Source organism: Corvus cornix, chromosome 10 (assembly GCF_000738735.6).
Source record: "Corvus cornix cornix isolate S_Up_H32 chromosome 10, ASM73873v5, whole genome shotgun sequence".
NCBI classification, from domain to species: Eukaryota; Metazoa; Chordata; class Aves; order Passeriformes; family Corvidae; genus Corvus; species Corvus cornix.
Genome location: NC_046340.1, coordinates 5,482,940 through 5,501,850, shown reverse-complemented (window position 1 = coordinate 5,501,850; position 18,911 = coordinate 5,482,940). Strand labels below are relative to the sequence as shown.

Sequence of the window (18,911 nt, the reverse complement as noted above, 5' to 3'; positions counted from 1 at the left end):
GCCTGAGTTGTCTCTGCAGCTTTCCCAGGGACAGATGGCATGGGAACACTGGGCAGGTGGGGAAGTGATCCATGCTCCAGTGACTCTGTGGTCCATCCTTGAGGACCTGAGCAAACCCAGTGGTGCAGCTGCCCCTGGGATCCCGCCGGAGTCGGGCTGTCCACGTCCCTCTCCCACAGTGCTGCGAGCTGAAGGGATAAGCAGTAGCATGTTTCTGCCATCCATCCCTCAAAAGATGCAGAGGGCTCAGGCTGGGCCTGGTTTTTGGGTGGAAGAAGCAAAATATGAATTGTCTGACAGGTGGAAATTTCTGCCTGGGTGGCCTTGGCATTTGCCCACCTGGCAGCAGCAGAAGTGCTGGACACAGCCTGGACCTCTCAGCACATGGCCTGGGAGAGTTGGGGGGAACACCCACAGCCCCCTGTGATGCTCTGTCACTTTTGGCCCCCCTGCTGCCATGGGCACACCCTATGGGTGCAGCCGGTAAATTGGGGAGCTCTGGCTGTGCTCAGCACCCCAGTGTGGCACAGGGCAGCCCTGGGTGCACTCACCTGGCTTTGGAGGGCTTTGGAGAAGCTGAGGCTGCTGCTCTGTGGGCAGCTGCCTGGAAGATGCTCAGAGCAGGGTGCAGGGTCTGTAGCAGAGAGCTGTTGGGGGATCGGCTCCCAGGTGTGCAGTCGGGCTCACCCCCTTCCTGCAGGTTGTGTGGGGCAGGGGCTGCTGGAGTAGCAGCCATGGAAAGCAGGAGCTAATTTAATATTAGACGTGCACGGGTGAGGGCTGCCTGTTTTTTTCCAGTGTCTTTAAAAGGTGCAAGCAGAACTGACCGGGCACGGGGTGGGGGTTCTGGTTCATGCAGATGAACACACGGAGCAGGCGGGGGTTGTACAACACACGGGAGGAGTTGTGGAGTAGCTGCCGGCTGTGCCCGATGATCCAAGGATGCACCATGCAGCCAACCCTCTTTTACCACTTCAAAATCCTGCGAGAGCAGGATGTAACCAGGAGGGAACTCTTGCCTGTGTGTGAGGGCACCCAAATATACACATACACACACGTGTCCTACCCCAATACGTGGCGGAGCTGGGGAATGCCAGCACATGAGCTGGTTACGCTCCCAGCTCCCCCCGACAAGCGCTTCCACCTCCCCCATTCCCTCAGGGAAAACTCTTCCAACGCTGCTGATGGATAACGCTGCCGGAGCGCGGGCTTCTTTCTTGACCCTCCTTCTGGCATCATCCAAATTCCCTCTGCCAGCTTTGGCAGCTTCGGTTTGAGATGGTGCAGGAGCTTGAGGCTAAATGTCTGTTTGCCACTGTCTTAAACAAGGATGGGATCTCCAACAGGGATTTCTCTGGGTGGGGAATGAAGTTGGGACCTTGCACTGGTGATGAGGAGCCCAACCCTTTGGGCATGGAAGGGAGAGTTAGGATGAAGTGACCAATCCCACCTTCAAGGCTTCTCGCTGGTCTGTGTTTCCCTGTCGGGGTCTGAGCCCGCCCAAGGCTCAGGATGTTGCTGTGTGCTGGAGCGACAGCTCTCTCTGGTCAAACACCGAGAGGGGATGAAGGTGCCAGCTTTGATGCTGCTTTTGGCATGCTTTAGGCTGAACTGTGCCCAAGCCACAGGGAGGAAAGGTGAGGAACTGATGCCACCAGGCAGTAGCCAGCATCCCTCACCTCCCAGTCTGGCTCAGCTCATGCAGGCAGCAGGCACTGGCTCCTTGGCACCAAGGCTTTTCCAGCACAGCCTCTTAACCCCGCTAATTCCCTTGTGTTCTCCTGGCAGGCCTGCTGTCCCCCTGCCAGGGGATGGCCCGGAGCCTGCTAATTGCACCAGCAAGCTGCCACGTGTCTCCATCACTGGGGCTGTTATTCTCTGGTGTTATTTTGGGGACTGCTGGCCCTTGCCCGGCAGCGTGGGACAGGATGGTGCCTGGCAGCATCCCTTGCCCCTTCCCGTTCGCCATTGCCCGCTAAATTATCTCAGTCATGGATCAATGCCCCTGCTCCCAGTCTCACCAGGGATCGGGGCAATCCTCAGCCCAGCACAGCTCTTCCCCCATTCCTTCTTCCCTGTTGGAAATGCAACAAAGGCACGGTGAGAGGAAGGCCTGCCTGAGCTTGCCTAACCCCCTCTCAGCCCAAAAGTCCACAACTCCAAAGCTGGTTTGGAGGTCCCAGAGTTGATTTGCAGGTGCCGCAGCTCATCCCCACAACAGTCCCCTGCTCTCCTCCCCTTCTCATCCAGGGGAGGCTCAGGGTGCCAGCAGCACCCTGGAGCATCACTCACCTCCCACCTCCCCGTCCCCTCCTCCTGTCCCCAGGCCATCTGGCCACACTCATCCATGTTAAACAAATGCTGGAGTCTATTATCAGGCCCTGCCTCCCCCTTCCCCCCAAGACAGATGGAGGCTGAGCACACCCGGAGCCCCGGCCCGCAGCATTCATGTGTGTGAATGAGAAAATTGAATTATTTATGGCCATGTGAATAAGGCTGGCGGTCTGCGGAGGCCGAGCGGAAAGGACTCCATTACATGGAGAGTACCTGTTGCTATGGAGCTGGGGCTTCTTCCCCATGGCTCCCCATGCACAGCTGCATCCCTGCCTGCCCCCCATCCTACCCTGGTCCTCATGGAGCTGGGATGGAGAGCAGAGCTGAGTGCTGGACTGGCCACAGTGTGACCAGTATGGGTGTTTTCCTCCTTGCACCGTGCCTGCTGCTCCTGCAGACTGGTTTGGAGGGCACTCCCAATGTCCCCACATTTTGAAGCAGGACTCCCAGTGCAATGTGGGGATGGTGTGGTGCTGGTGGCCAGCAGCTCCCTGACCCCCTGGCCACCATGGTCTGCAGCCAGAAAACAGTGGGAGTTACTGGGTTGGGCAGTGCCGGCATCTCATGGCTAGAGCTGGGCAAAGCAAGTCTGACCCTGGCACAGAATGGGTCAAAGAGCGACTCTCAGCTCAGACTCCTCAACTCCACTTAAAACTCCCATCCCTGGAGGCAGCAGGAGCTGTGACTTGAGGTCCCCCACTGCCCCCATGCCCAGGCAGAAAAGCAGCTTTGCAAGAGCAGGGACTCCTTCCAGAGCCACCTGCATTGCAGCCTCTCCTTCAGGGATGCCGGATCCTGCAGTGATGCTGAGGGAGGTGCTGGGGCTTCCCTCCCTCCCACTGTCTCCCCAACTCCTCTTTGTCTAAAAAGTAGGACTTTGTCCCTGTTGGGGTGCAGTCCTTCCTGCCTCGATGCCGCCCTGGAGTCAGGCCAGGCTCCTGGGGACTATGAGGGGATGGGACGTGGCAGTCCCCAAGCCTGCATGACAGCAGTGCAGGGACTCCTGCTCCCTTCCCTGCAGAGCTAAGAATAGACTCCAGCTCCGTTCCTGGTGCTGAGTGGGCTCTGCTGGGCTCAGAGGAATAAAAAGCAGGAAAACGCTTATTTTAGTTGCTGCAGTCGACAGCTGTGACTCGTATGTACCTAAGGAGCGGCTTTGCACCATGTTTACCCTCCCGCTCCCAGGAGCAGAGGCACCATTGCAGACCTCTCATTCAGGCTATGGATGTCCCTGCCATGCTCCCAGCCCCAAAATTCCATCTGGCTCCCAATCCTTCTCTGGCACAACCGGCTGCTTCCCACCCTTCTTTTCCCCACGCTTTTCGAGTGAGCCCAGGCGATGCAGATGCTCTCACCATTCCCGTGCCTTGGGAGATGCTCCCCACCATCTCCCTGCACCGGCCACTGCTGGAGGCCAGCAGAGCCTTGCTGAGATTCTTAGGGCTTGTGTAGGGTCCCATGGTTCATCCAGATACACAGAAAACAGGGGTATTGTCCCCAGCACCTGAGATAAAGGGGGGCTGCAGACATCCCTGCGTCCGAGTGACGCACCTGCCTGGGATGCTGCAGCGGCGAGCGGGCACTTGCCAGCCCTGGCTCTGGGTGCAAGGCCAGGGGAAGCACCTGCTCCACGAGAGCAGCTCTGGGTCCCTCTCCCCAGCGTCACCCCCGAGGCAAAACCAAGAGAAAGCTAATTGTTACCATAGTTACGTGAAGTGGCCTTTCTTAGGGAGCCGCGTCATCACTGCTGTCACAAGGTTAAGGCGGTGGGGAGTGGTGGTGGGGAAGGGGGGAGAGATGTGTTTTCTTTGGGAAAACCATGGCAACAGCTATTTCTAAGGGAACAGCTGTGCACAGCGAGGCCATGGGGAAGGGGAAGGGGCTGGGGCATCTCAATGCCAGCCCTGCTCTGGAGGCAGCAGTGCCAGGTCCAGCAGCTCTCCATGGCAGCCTGCATCCCCAGAGTCCCCTTCCAACCTGTGCCAGGGCTTGCTGGGTGTCTCCCATGGTTCTGGCACATTGCCATGGGCTCCAGTGTCCCCCAGCCAAGCAACTCCAGGCCACTCCAGTTTGTTTGGCATGTGCAACCCCTCCTGGCATATTGCCCTTGGCAGGGCTTGAAGGGCTGCCAGATGTGTGGGATGGCTGGGCCACCCATCATGGGGAGCAGGGGTGCAATTGCTTGTCCAGGGCAAATTCATACAGGAAGAGCCTCAAGGCTGATTAATGAGTGACATGAAGCTTGAACAACCATAATGTAAATAGTGGTGGAAATCATAGGGATGGTGTCAACACCACTGGAGTCAGTACAGACTGGGCTGGTAAAATGGGAAGGTACTCTTGGAGCTAAGGAACACTAGTGGAGGTGCAAAAGCCATGGGGATGTCCTGCAGGTCCAGGCAGGGCTGGCTAAGCCCTGGAGACGCAGACATCTGAGGAATCAGCTTTGCAATGGCCAAGCAGACCCAGCCAGGAGAAGATGCCGGTCTCAGCCGCACCCTCCACCCCAGCTCCTGTTTCAACACATAGCTAGAAATTATCTCTGTTTGCAAGACACTTAATTAAGACCATTTCCCTGAAGGAAACCAAGATGGAGAGCTTCACTTCTCGGTATTCCAGCGCTTTCTGGCATTCGTTTCCACACCAATTAGGGTGCAAATTAGTCATCCGGAGAGCAATCCAGTGGCTGTGCTCAAGGGAAGCTCTTTGGCACATGTGCCACCTTATTCCAGGAAGGCAGGTGGCAAGCACAGGTGGGGTGGCCACGGCACAGACAGGGAAGGGGTCCTTGGGGTGCTGAGGCCTGCAGTTTGTGGTAACAGCTTGGGACTGGGCTGAGACTCCGGGACCGGGCATGGAGCAGAGTCAGCAAGAGGGTTTAGGGTGTCTCCATGAGCTGTGTGTGCTCCTCCTTGGCCCCTGGACTTCAGGGCGACTTGGTGAACCCCTGGACTCTGAGATTAAGCTCCCTGTTGGCACTGACAAGGAAGGGAGGTGAACGTGAGGATGAGGTGCTCAGGTCTGTGCCTTGCTGTGATGGGATCCAACCGGAGGGTGCATCAGAGGGTTGGCACAGAAATGTGGTTTAAGGGTGGTTGACATCTTGAGGCTGTTGGGTCTGGACAGTCTCCTGCTCAGGTCTTCAGGTGGATGTGTGGAGGCACCTCTGCCACAGCCGTGGCTGTGCATCCATCCACCTGCAGATGAAGCTGTCCTTGTTCACTTTAGCTGAGAGGTTTTTGTAGAATACACAGCTGAAATGTGGGATGAGAGTTCAGGAGGAGGAGGGTCCAAAGGAGAATAAACAAAGCCCCTCTGGGCAGCATTGCTGCATTGCTGGACAGCATGGCTGCTCTCCCAGGGTGCTGCAGTTGTAGGAATTCACTGAACATGACCAAAGGCGCCTGCTGGGAGCAGTGGCACAGCCACCCAGCATGCAAGGGAGAACCTGGTTCACTGATTGATGGGAGACTGGTGGCAGACCTGGCAGAGAGGTGGCTGGGAGGAGGCATCTGAAAGGCACTGCTGGCTGTGCACGTGTCCCCACGTCACTCAGAGTGGGGTCTAACTGCAGCACCAGGCATCATCCCTGCTTTCCTTCTTCGCCCTCTTCAGGGGCCCTGCAGAACCACTGCACAGAGCCCATGCTGATTGTCAGAGAGTCAGGATGGGAAGGTTTCAGCTAAAATACCAATTTCTCGGTGATCTCAGTGGTGAGGTTCAGCTTCCCTGTTGCTTTTGATCCCCTTTTGCTGTGTTTATGGGGTGGTCTTGGCTGGTGCCTCCTTTTCCATCAGAACACTCATGTCTGTCTCTGCCTTCATGGGACAAACTCAGGGTCAGGTGCATGATGCTACATCCCTAAATATTCCAACTTCCTCATTTCCCATGGGCACAGCCACCATGCAGGGACCAGAAGCCTTCCTCACCTTCTGGCCAGCCTGCTCACTGCCTGCTGCCCACTGCCTGCTCCATCTCCTTCCAAACAGAACCAGAATTCCTGTGAGGAACCACCTGCCCATGGGACGTGCCCTCCAAGCCCCCATTAGTTAGCGCTTGCCTTAAGCACTGCAACATTTGATGCCTTATTCCTCCTAATCCCGCCTGATGTAACCGTGGCTGTCCTCATTAGCCACATAATTGTCTGGCAAACACAAAACAGGCCCTGACACGGTCTAAGGAAATTGGCTTAAAAATATGAAGCCACATTCTCAGATGTTGTTGAAGGGATCTCATTTGTTTATTTGCATTCACACGGCACCTTGTGGATAATGAGGGACAGACTGCTGAAAAAGCACCTATTTTTCTTAAAGATCATCTGAGAAGCAGGTGGGAAATGCCAGCTGGGATATCCAGCCCAGCCTCTGCACTCCTGGAGGACAACTACCTCTCCACTTGGTCCCAGCTGTTCTACCAAGGGGTTTCCAAGAAGAGAAGGTGGCATGTGCCACCCATGTCCACACTGGTAAGGTTGCCCAATGAGAGACTTAGCCATCCACATCTCCCACTGATAAGGCCTTGAATATGAATTTTGAAGGGGCTCTGACAGCAGATGACAGGGCTAGGTTAATGGAGGCAGCGGTAAGAAATCTAATTAACCCTAAGTATGTTGTTTAATTTGTGCAAAGTTGTTGTGCTTACTCAACTATAAACTCCATCCCCGGCTCTAATGACAGTGACTTGCATGGCAGCAGTGGAGAGCATCCTGGAGGTGGGCAGCCACCCCGTGCTCACCCTTGAAGGTGCCCTCAATTACGCACAGAGTGTTCCAGTGGTTGCCTCCATCTGGTTCTTCCATGGCATTTGAGACCCTTTTCTAGCTGCGGTCTTTGGAATGGGCACCTGCGCTGCTTCGCTGCCTGCTCTGGCATTCAACCCTGGTGCACGACTTCCAAAAACCAGCCTTCAGGACCCAGCAGTGTCAATCTGTTGATTGCACTCAAGTCCGGGATATGGCTTCAGGTCGTTGAGTTCCCATCACAGTTCTTAGGCTGTAATTATGTTCAAGGCTCTTTGCCTCGGTTATGTCTTTTTACTAATGCTTGGAGCCGCCGTACTGATCTTTTCTTCAAGGCTGACCTCCGTGTAGCTTCCTAGGAGAGAGCCAGGACTGTTATTTAAGCCAATTCACAAAACAGGTCCCAAAGGCTAGTTGTCCATTATACGATTTTTTGAACAGCAGGAAACATCAGCAGGGCTGGTGGTGGCTGATCTCTTTGGGTTGGTTCAGGAAGAAGCACAGGAACAGGGATGGATGCCACATGTCAGGTTCTCTGCCCAGGTTAACCTTCCCCAAAGATCTTTGACCAGACAGCAGCTCCTCTGCAGAGGGGCTCTGGTGGCCACAGAAGGGTGATGCTGCACCTCAGCTCCTCCATCTCCCACCAAAGCTCCATGGTCCCCCCGTGGCCACTACAAGAGACACAGACACACACCTACCCTGCAGAGACATCCTTCTTGTGGAGCAAAAAGCTTTAACCAGGTCCCAGAAGACCCACAGTTGCCCGGTGAGGTGAAGTTTGACAAGAAAGGAATCGAGAAGGGAGATGATTCACCTCTGGGGTCCATTAAAGCCAAGCAGGCTGATCCCACACTGCCACAGGGTTTGTAGGAGCAGAGACTTCCAGCACCGAGCCCTCTGAGGTCTCTCTTAGTGCTGGTACTCTAACAGTGCTGGGCATGTGGAACACAAACACACCCTTGGCAGCAACACACGGTTACACTGAGTCCTGCAAGATCCACAGCCTCCTCCCTGTGGCCTGCAGCAGCTCCCACTCCCATTTTGAGGGGACTGCAGCTCCCTCTGTCTGATGGGAAGTCTGGAGGGAGACCTTGGCTCGCTCCTCCCTGGACACAGACTGTTCCTCTAAGCCACTGGATGTGCCTGGTGGTGATGCCAGGGGGTTGCTTGCTGTCCAAGATGGGATTCCCATCAAACAGTATGCCCAGCAAGCCAGCCTGCAGCCACAAACGGGGTTCCCAGCGGGGTCCCACGTGCAGGGACACAGAAGTGCCCTCGGAGCAGGGGCAGCTCAGTCACCACCAGTTTGAGTGTGTCCCCGTGCAAATCTCTTGGCATCCTGTTCCCACACTGCTGAGCTCCACAGCCCTTCCCCTTGAGCCTGGGGACAAAACCAGGTCCCTGGGCAGCCAAGGGGAGAAGTGGCAGACGAGCTCAATTTGGGTTTTCCTTTCTTTTCTTTATTTTTTTTTTAAGAATTTAAAAGTGGCAGTGCTAGCAAAGGGTAATTATCCCTCTGTTCCAGCTGAAATACAATTAAGGCAGCTCTCAATGAGCCCCCGGGATATTGTGGTTTACTAATTAACAAGCGGATATGCTGTGGCCCCTGTCATGGCAATTACAGCATGAGACAGGCTTCAGGAGCTCTAATTACACGTCAGCCCGCGACACACGCTGCAATACAAATTAATGAGGGCCCGAGCTGGCAATGGAGGGAGTTTGCCCAGCAAGAGGCCGAGATGGGCAGCAGGGATGGGGATGGATACAGGAGATAGGGATGTGACCCCAAACCTGGGGATACCATTGCACGCTGCAGGATCAGGAGGATGAAAGGAGGAAATTTGGGATAAAATGCCCTATGGTTACCCAAAAATGGTGCATTGGAGAAAGGAGAGAGGCTTTTGCTTTGTGGAGCCATGGCCTGATGAGATGAGTGGCATTTGGGATGACTGCAATGAATAGCAAGTATCGCATCTTCCACTGTTAATTCCCAGACCAATAAAGATGCTGTTAAGAAAAGAAGTCAGATGGGAAATACCCAACAGGGTTTTGACTGCTGACAAATAACAAACAGATCTCCCAGAGCCAGGAGGAATTTTTCTGACAAATTGTTTATTGGGGAAAGTTATGTACTTTCAGCTTGAGTCGAACTAATAGCTTTGGCCAGGTCTGGAAAATAAAAAAAAAAAAGGCAATCAGGATTTTTGTAAATGCAGTTTTGACGTCTCGCATTTTTAAAACCTGCTTCTTTTCAAAACGTATTTGAAAGATGTAATTAAACCAAAATACAGACCACACACCTAACAAGGACACTTTGTTTCTGACAAAATGAAACGATATTTATCAGCTTTGCTGATATTTATCAGAGTTTTGCTGCTCCAAGCTCAGCAGTGGCACAGGCTTTCTGTGACATTAGTGTGCCTGTCGAATTTACTGCTCCTGAATTTACTGTCTCCTCTCCAGCACCAGTCTGCTGCGGGCATCCAAGGAGGGATGGTGGGAGGTGCTGTGGTGGATGCTCCAGCCTTTGGCCACCAGCATCACCTGCAAATGCCACTGCAGACAGAGAGGTTCTCGGGCAGAGGGAGGATCTGGGGAAAATGAAGCCAAGCTCCCAGGTTTTGGAGCTCCCTCCGGCCTCCTGCAGGGGTGGAATCAATGGAGTTCAGGGGCAGCCCTTGCAGGGGATGGGGTCTCACGCCAGGGGGGTGCGCAGCAGGTCCCTCATTTGTTCAGGCTGCAACAGAGGGCTGAGAGGAGGCAGGTGAGGAGCTTTCAGACTAATCCTTCTTGTTCCCATGCACTGTGGGGAGGAGACCCTGCACAGTCCCCACTGCCAACACCCAGAGCACAAAACCACCGGAGGCCACCCGTCACAGAATGTGGCAGGGGAAGGGCACGCACCTCCTCACACATAGCTCCCAGTATAGATCCCATTAACCATCGCAATTAACACGAGCCAGGCCCTCTCCCTTCCTTGTCACCCCAGCCAGAGCCGTACATAAAAATAACTGTTTATTACACAGCAGGCAGAGCCCAGCTTATCACTGCAGACAGGAAATTGCTGCGCAGAAACCGCACGTTTCACTTTTAATAAGTTTGGCAATAAAACATCTCATCAAACGAGGCCACGACAGGGCAATAATGAAGCTTCCGTGTGGACCGTAATTGCTCACTGCTCTCCTGGGGGCGAGCCAGAAAATGGGGAGCGAGGGGGGAGATGGATGGCAGCATCATCCTCCCTCACCTCCTGCTCTGGGAGCATCCATCCCTCCTTATCCCCGGCAGCATCCCCGCAGCACTGACACCCTCCAGGACATGGCTGAAGAGGAGATCTGTCCATGCTGGAGGGATACAGGCAATTCCCATGGAGTGTTGAAGGAGATGTCAGAGGAATAGGGAGGCTCTTGATGCTCCAAGGGAAAGGAAAAGGTTTTCTGCCTTCCAAGCACAACTTCCCAGCACTGAGTAGCCTTCACGGCTGAGCAGGTGCTCTCACACACAGTCCATCCCCATCCTTAGCCAGCAGGGATACAGTCTCCTGGAGGTTTTGCTCAGGATGGGGATCTCAGTATGGCAGCAGAGGGGTCCCGCAGGAATCCCTGTGCTGGGCCTCTGCTATGGACCAAGAGGGCTGCAGCGCTCCGAGATGCATCGCAGCAAAGGCCAGGGAGTGACATGGTGCCTGTCTGGTCTGACATCCTCGTGCTGGTGGCCTCAGGCTGCTGGCTGGTGACACCTCAGCCAGGTGGCACCGGCTGCCCCAGCTGGTCCCTTGCACCAAAGGATGGTGCTGGTGTTTCCAGGTGCTCCATCGTGATGAGACTTTCTTTCTGTAAAGGAAATCAGGTTCAGCAATTGGTCAACTGCCCCAACCTATTTCTGTAGCTTCCCAGCTTCTGTTTGATCTCCTGGATGCTGATGGGTGCAAACCAGCCCTGCCACAAGCCTGCTCAGAGTGACGGGAGCAGCTCAGGGAGCCCTGGTGAGGCTCACGAACCACAGCTGGGTGATGAGCAGGCACCAGGCAGCCTGCAGAGCCCAGGATGATTAAGTGATCCCTCATCACCCCTGGAGGCAAAGCTGGGTCCTTGCTGCCTTCTCTGAGTTAACCTATCCCATTCCCACCAATCATCCTCCTTGGCAGGGAGGGAACAGAGAGGTCCAGGAGGACATGGTGCAACCAACACTGCAAAGAGGAGCTCTGGCATCGAGGTAACATGAGACAAAATGATGCGTGTCCAGGCTGGCACGAGGAAATGAAGCAGTTTAGAGTCACAGCAGGAATGTGCTGGCACTGGTAGGGCCCACTGGCAGGCTCCCGGGTGGGCAGGAGGCTTTGTTCGCCTGCAGCACTGCTCTTGGGGAGTTTACCTGGAATTACTGATCCGCATCCATAAACATGATCACGTTAATTGGTTGCTGAGGCTGCAGTCGCCATCTCCTCTCAGCACTGGGACTTCATCTCCCTTCCCATCCCAAATGTCAAGATGTGCCTGTTCTTCCATCCGCTCGGCACCATGGCCGAGGACAGAGAAGTGGTTGGAGAAGGGAGGGAGGCAGAGGATGGGTGAGTCCACAAGCCTGGAGCCAGTGACAGACACCCACTTCCACCGCCTCTGCTCTGCAAAGCAGCGCCTTGAAAATAAACAGCAGACACCTTCCGGAGGGCACCAGGAGCTCTGCAGGAATCCCTGCAGCCTCGGGCAGTGACGACCTGGGGAAAGGCACCTTGTCTAGAGAGCAGCTTTTATGGCAGAGCAATGACCAGGTGGCAGGAGAGGGACCAGCTCCCAGCTGAGGACAGAGACACCCAGGCTGCTCAGCCTGAAACCAGGCTGGTGCTCATCTCACTTGGAGCACAGCCAATCACTTCTAGTAAATTATTCATCTGACAAATTTAGCCTGTTATTCTAGTCGTGCTCTTTCCAGAGTTTTACAGATTTTGTTATTATTTCAAATTGTGCAAACACCGCAGAAACCTCTCCTGGGCTCTGGCGCGCTCTGCCTTCATCTCAGCTCATCTGCCACATCTGAAACAGGATTTCTACCATCTGGTGCCCAACCCTCCATCCCCAGCACCTTGGGGAGGTGAGTAGAATCCGTGTTCAACACAAGGCTTTTACCAAAGGGAGAACCATCTACTGAGGACACAGGGGTCAGTGGGATCACAGCACACTTTCAAAGTTACTTTGACTTATCTTTCAAGGATATTTTGACTTTTTTTCACCGCCAGCTTTGCACATGGGGTAGGGGGAAAAAATGATAGCACTGTTCCCTTGCACCCTGGACTATCTGGTTTCCCAAGCCTGGTCACTTTGAAAAGCCAGAAAAAGCTTTTTCCTTCCTCCCCACATGTCATAATTTCTTCTGTCAAGGTTTCTTTGTAATCGTGAGGGTACAGCTAAAACCTTGCACTCTAAAAGAGAATGCAAACTACATCCTGGGAAGAAAGGAAGGAAGATGGATGGGTTTGTTGTGGACAAGCCAAGAGTGATCAGCCCCATGAGTGGAACAGCAATGTGTCCAGGGAGAAGCTCTCAGCCAGGCACTTGAATCTCTCATCATAATGCAGGGTGTGAGGGAGAAGAGCAGCCAGTGACACCACCTTCTTATCCACCCAGAGCTGGAGCAGAAATGCAAGCCCGCCTCCCTCACAGCAAGGCTCAAGTTTGCTCCCACTTGTGTGGTGATGGTCAGCTCACACCTCATTTAGGGGGAGAAAAACAGAGTGAAGAGGCCCAGGAATACCAAATGAACCATCCCTGAGAGCTGTAATGCACAGTTTTACCAAAAATACCAGAAAAGAGTATAAATTTCTACATAGAGACCTGACAGGACTCCCTAGCAAGATATTGTGAGACACTTGAATGACTCTCATTAAAGGGAGATTAATTAGCTGAACAGCAGGGATGGAAGCAATAGATGCAGAACACAGAGCAACTGATTTAAGGAAGAGGCATACTGACCAAAAGAAAAACAGAACAGAAATATGAAAAGATAAATCGCAGGGTAATTTAAACCCTTCCTTTCTGACCAGGATAGAGAAGCTAATGAGTGGTGGAAAGCACTTGTCCTGCATCCCTGTGAGCCCTATCGGTAGCAGGGAGAGGGAATGCTCCCAGCAAGGCCCAGAGGGGTGAGGATGGACATGGTGCCTGGTTCCCTGTGGAAGACTAGTGATTTTGTTGTTGTATGGCTCATCCCACCACAACAAGTCACAGTCTGCCCTAGGGCACACGGCCTCTGCAGCGATGGTGAATGCATAGGGACAAGCTGCTGGCTGGGGCTACCTGAGGCTCTTCTCCTCTTCTGACCACCTCGGACATTGCTTTTGTGAGCCTAAAGAGTGAAGCAACGAGAGGCCGGTCTGAAACCCCCCCTTCAACCATGCCTCAGCCAGAGCTGCCCCCCACAACCCTGGGGAGCACCCTGGGAGAGCCTGGAGAATGCAAACCCCAAGCTGCCGTGCTTCAGCCCACCCCACCTGCAGGACAAAGGGATGCCCACAGGGTCAGCAAACACACAGGAAAACTGCAGCACACCAATGCCAGGCTGTGCTGCAGGGCGTGGAGCTGGGCACCACAGCGTGCATCCCACCCCAAACCCACCACCACGGAGGATCCCTTTTCACCAGGGGCAGAGGTGGGACGGGCTGGAAGCCCTGAGCATCGCCCAGTCTGGGCTGGAAGCTCCAGATGCGGAGCTCCGGAATTCCCATAAAAACCCCCAACACCCCGCCCTCGGGGGCGGACGAAGCCCCGCCCATATGCAAATTAACCGTCAGTGGAAGCCAATGAGGAAGCAGGGGGGCGTGGTCACGGTGGGACTTGCCCGGGCATGTGCGCGCGGCCGCTTCCGGGCCGGACACGTGTGAGCCGCGCCGGGAGCGGTCAGCAGCGGGGACAGCGGGGCCACCGCGGGCCGGGGGTGGCCACAGGGGGTGGCCACAGGGGCCGGCAGGGGCCTGGGGATGGGTAACGGGGCGGGCAGGGGGCTGGGGCCTGGAGCGAGCTAGAGAGGGCCCCGGTAATGGGCAGACAGGGCCCTAGGGGGTACGTAATGGGGGGGACACAGGGGGTAGTGGGGTGGGCAGGGGCCTGCGGATCGGTGAGGGGGTGGTCAGGGCCGGGACCGGGAATGGGGCGGTGTGGGACCGGGCAATGAGGGTGCAAAGGTGTGGGGATGGGGTGTGACAGTGTGTCCGTGTCCCCTCCCCTCCTCCCCTTGCCGTGCCTGTGTCACCCCGCGTGGGGGGCGTTGCCGTGGGGTACGTGCGACCTTTTTTGACAGGGGAGCATGGGGTTCGCATGGCGCTCATGCCCCCCTGTGCACGCTCCAGCAGGAATGCCACCAGGCAAAGGGCAGATGACCCCGCTGCTGCCCGCCCCGAAGGTCTCCGCGCCCACCCTGCAGGGCAGCCATGGCCCCACCGCGGGGGGCTGCGCTCAGGCCCCGAAGGGTCCCAGCTCGCCGCAGGGTCGCAGCAAGAAGAAGAGCCGTAAGCACCAGCGGTTCATGGAGCGCCGGGCGCTGCTGGAGCAGAAGGGGCTGCTGAGCCCCCGTGGGCGCCTGGGCAGTCAGAGCCCCGAGGCGGGGCTGGAGGCACTCACCAAGGCAGATGGCACCACGGCACCGCGCTGTGACAAAGTCCCCAAGCCCAAACGGATCGTGTCTGCATCCCTGTCTCCATCTGCCTCTCCGGACAGCATAGCCAGGCACCACTCTGTGCTGCTGTCGCAGGAGAATGGCAGCTCCAAGAGGGTGCGGACGTCCGCCCTAGTCCTGCGCCCGGGCAAGTATGTGGCCATCGACTGTGAGATGGTGGGCACGGGTCCTCAGGGCAGGCTGAGTGAGCTGGCACGTTGTTCCGTGGTGAACTACGAGGGGGATGTCATCTATGACAAATATGTCCAGCCCGAGCTCCCCATCGTGGACTACCGGACGCGCTGGAGCGGCATCACCAAGCAGCACATGAAGAATGCAATTCCCTTCAAGACTGCCCAGGCAGAGGTGAGGAAATAAAAAGAGATTAAAAAAAAATTCCAGAAAGCCTTTGTGTTTTCTGTCAGACACAAATTGGGATTATTTGTGGCCTTTGCTGGGCTGCTCTGAGGCAGACACAAAACAGGACAGGGAGCTTCTGAAGCTGTGCGGTAGGTTGATTTGCTTGATTGTTATTTTTTCTGGGAATGTAAAAACGAGAAGTCAAGGAGCTGAATTTAATACAGAATGGCTTATTTTATGCTTAATTGGTGTTTCTTCCGCTGCGGTGTCTGTCTAACGCTCTCTGACTCTTTCAGATCCTGAAGATCTTGAAAGACAAGATTGTGGTAGGACACGCCATCCACAATGACTTCCAAGCCCTGAAGTACTTCCACCCGAAAGACAGGACTCGAGACACCAGCCAGATCCCTGCGCTGAAGAAGAGGGCAGGGCTGCCTGTCAGAGCCAATGTCTCCCTCAAGAACTTGGCCAGGCACCTGCTCCATAAAAAGATCCAGGTAAGCAGCAGGAACCTTGAGATGGGAAACAACCCTGGGTTAGCTATGAACCTCTGTGGTCAGCCTGGTCCTCCCACCTCCATGCGTGTTCTCTGTGAGGTGGAGATGAAGCTTGTTCACCCAGTGCTCCTGGCTATAAATAAGCTGGAAGAGCCCAGGACCTCCCAAGCTGACCATTAAGCATCTCAGTAAAATCACAGGGACAGGATCTGTGCCCTCCAAAAGGTGTTGAAGAGATACCTGTGTGGCCTTGGCTACATCAAACCTTCGCGTCTCCAAAACCCACAGCACTTGTGTCCTTCCAAGCAAGCAGACCTGTGGGATTTTTGCTGCCCCTTTTATCTAACGAGGCTTTTCCCCCTTTTCTCAGGTTGGCTGCAAAGGACACTCATCAGTGGAGGACGCTCAGACAGCCATGGAGCTGTACAGACTGGTGGAGGTGCAGTGGGAGAAGGAGCTGGCCCACAGCCTGCCCCCTCGGCCCCCCAGCCCTGTCACAGACCCCACTGCAGACAGCAGCCAGTACCTGGATGACCAGTACTGGCCCACAGACCTGATGGCAAGCGGCCTGTGATGGGGGACAGCGTCTCCTCCATGTGTTTTGGGCCATCCTGGTGCCTTCAGCTGTTAAAGGTGGAGGTGACTGCTGACCTCCTTCCCTGGGGCTTGTGCCCAGTACCCAGCCCTGCTCAGGGATGGAGACATGGTGACACCTGGACACCAGCAATCTCCCAAAAATGCTGTCTGCAGCCTCGAGCTGTTGCGCAGAAATCAGGGCTGTGACTGTGCCGTGTTCATCTGCCACTTGGGGATGAGCAGCGTCCAGTGTCAGCCTGGAGGAGCCCCCATGGGCATGTAATGGGGGCTACCAACACCCTCCATGCCTTCTGTGGGGTTGTCCTCCTCCCAGACAGCAAGGGGCAAGCTTTCCTGTGGAGGGACTGAGGTGTTTCCCTGATGCTCAAAGGCTGCAAACCATCTGGGAACAGTAAACAACCAGTTTGCTCCCTACTTTCTTTCATAGAATCACAGAATATGCTGAGTTGGAAGGGATCCATCAGGATCATTGAGTCCAACACCTGGCCCTGCGCAGGACATGCAGAGGATCCCACCATGTGCCTGAGAGCTTTGTCCAAACACACCTTGTGCTCAGACAGGCTTGGTGCTGTGATCACTTCCCTGGGGAGCCTGTTCCAGTACTCAGCTCCAGCTGGGCGCTGAACAGCTTGTCCAGAAGGATACTGTGAAAGATGGTATCAAAAGCTTCATTTAAAAGTCCAAAAAGATTGCATCACCTGATGTCCCTTGATGAGCTAGGTGGGTACCCTGTTGCAGATGGAAATCAGGTTCAATGAGCAGGACTTTGCCCTCATGAAGCCATGCTGGCTATGACCCATGACTGCATTGTCCTGCAGGTGTTTCTCAACAGCTCCCAGAAAAATATTTTCCATGATTTTACCTGTCAGTGAAGTGAGACTGACAGGCTGAAGTTTCCAGGGTCCTTCTTGCCCTTCTTCAAAATCAGGGCAACATTTTCCAGCTTTCAGTCAGCTGGGACCTCTGGATTCCCAAGACTGCTCAAAAATAGTTGAGCAGCTTTGCAATGACATCAGCAGCTCTTTAAAGATTCTTGGATGAATCCCATCCAAGGATGGGATTAGACCCATCCAGGCCCCATAGATTTATAGGGATCCAACTGCACAATGAAGTTCAAGAGGAAAGTCTGGGTCTAATCAGTGTCCAGCCTGGACAAGAGCATAGAACGCCCTTCATTTCAAATAAATGATTCACATAATTGTCCAAATCTGAATTAAATACTGTTCTGGCTAAAACCCTTGTGTATATTCTGCATGATTTGATCTGGCAGTTCTCCAGGAGTGAGAGGGCAGGGATGAGGTTGGCAAAGAGCTGCCCAAGCACCATGCCATGTTCTAGGGCTTAAAACCCACCTGCAACTGGAAAAGGTGCTTTGAGTGGTTGGAGTAAGGAGCTCCTTGGGGTACAGGCTTGTCACCTCTGCTCTGGGGACACCCCTGTGAAGGCAAGAGGAGCAGGGGATGGGCTCAGCCAGAGCCCAGGGTCTGGGAGCAGGATTGCTGTGGGCATGTTGGTGAGCTGTGGCATGGGCTGCAGTCATGGTGTGGGGATAGGGTGCTGCTCATCTGCAGCAACTCTGCCTGCAGGTGACATGTAGGTGACCTGTGGCTGCAGAGATGTGCCCCAGATGGAGGTGTGAGCACCAGAGAGGGGTTTGGGGCTGGACACAGGGAGTTGCCTGTTTCCCCAGGGAACTGACCAGCCCTGGTTATAGAAAATTGATTTTTTTTTTTTTTTTTTTTTTGCCATGTGCCTCAAGGGCAGCTCTTGGGGGCAGCCCTTTAGCACAGTCCCACTGCCTGGGCTGTGAGATGAGATGGGGCTGGAGGGCTGCCAGCACCCTGGGGGCTTTGGGGGGCCTCGTGCAGCACGGTGGGGTACAACAGCCAGCACTGGAATGGAATCTGTGACCCCATCAGCCAGGCCAGACTGTCCCAGGCTTTTCCCAGCAGCTGGTGGATGGTAAGGAGAGCTCAGCCCCAGCCTTGGGAAGCGGCCAAGGCAGCCGTGTGACGTAGACACACCTGACGCACACATCAGTGCCATTACCAGACACATCTTGCACTTCCCATCTTAACTCCTCCCTGCCTGGCAGAGGAAGCCAGGAACAGCTCAGAAATGCTTTGAAAGGTGTCAGGCACATCTAAAAATCTTTGTCCTCACAGTGGCCCAAACAAAACCATCCTTCAACAGATACAATAACCTGGGCTCTGCCGTGGGCTCATGGTCTGGACAGGAAAGGAAAGGAAACGTGGCCCCATGGTAGGCCTTTAAATCCTGCTTGTTCCAGTCTGTCCCAGGTGTGTTCCTGACACAGCAAGCTGTAAAACAGGGCCAGCACCACCCTCTGTACCAGCCTCAGGGTGCAGCTCGGCTGAGCTGTGCAGTGTCAGCAGGGCCTGGCGCGGCATGGTGGGCACTGAACCCCTCGGGGCACTCGGAGGGGTGCAGGAGGAGCACAGCTGGTGCAGGTCTGTTTCCTCCTCTCTGCCATCTCTACCTCCTGCAGGGTGGCAGGAGGGAAGTGAAGCTGTAGGAAAGGTGAAAGCTCTGCATCCCACTGTCAGTAGATGGTGGCATTCCAAAGGTGATGCAGCAGTGCTGTCTTTGCTCCTGGGAAAGCAGACCTGGAGGAAGGACACAGCAGAGCTTTGCTCACGACCATATAACCTGGCCCATGCTACCACATCCCCTTGGGGTGTATGGGGCACCCCATGGCTCCCAAATTAATTGTC

General features: G+C 54.9%; 1 protein-coding gene across 2 annotated transcripts; it reads left to right on the top strand.

The window, feature by feature from the left end:
* Positions 1 to 13,868: 13,868 nt before the first annotated feature.
* AEN (apoptosis enhancing nuclease) lies at positions 13,869 to 17,411 on the top strand. Of its 2 annotated transcripts, none has more exons than XM_010391041.4 (4): positions 13,869 to 13,967; positions 14,421 to 15,088; positions 15,379 to 15,579; positions 15,950 to 17,411. In XM_010391041.4, exons 1-4 carry the CDS (start codon positions 13,916 to 13,918, stop codon positions 16,151 to 16,153), a joined length of 1,125 nt encoding a protein of 374 aa, XP_010389343.1. In that variant the 5' UTR covers positions 13,869 to 13,915; the 3' UTR covers positions 16,154 to 17,411. The 2 variants fall into 2 exon arrangements, with proteins under 2 accessions (XP_010389343.1, XP_019136263.1); XM_019280718.3 differs by lacking the exon at positions 13,869 to 13,967 and adding an exon at positions 14,052 to 14,130.
* The last annotated feature ends 1,500 nt before the right edge of the window (positions 17,412 to 18,911 follow it).

Bases quoted from the DNA above. Each gene is read 5' to 3' on its own strand.
- AEN (XM_010391041.4), top strand. From the start codon at position 13,916: ATGTGCGCGCGGCCGCTTCCGGGCCGGACACGTGTGAGCCGCGCCGGG. The intron at 15,089-15,378 runs GTGAGGAAATAA...TGACTCTTTCAG, and splicing joins TCAAGACTGCCCAGGCAGAG to ATCCTGAAGATCTTGAAAGA. The intron at 15,580-15,949 runs GTAAGCAGCAGG...CCCTTTTCTCAG, and splicing joins TGCTCCATAAAAAGATCCAG to GTTGGCTGCAAAGGACACTC.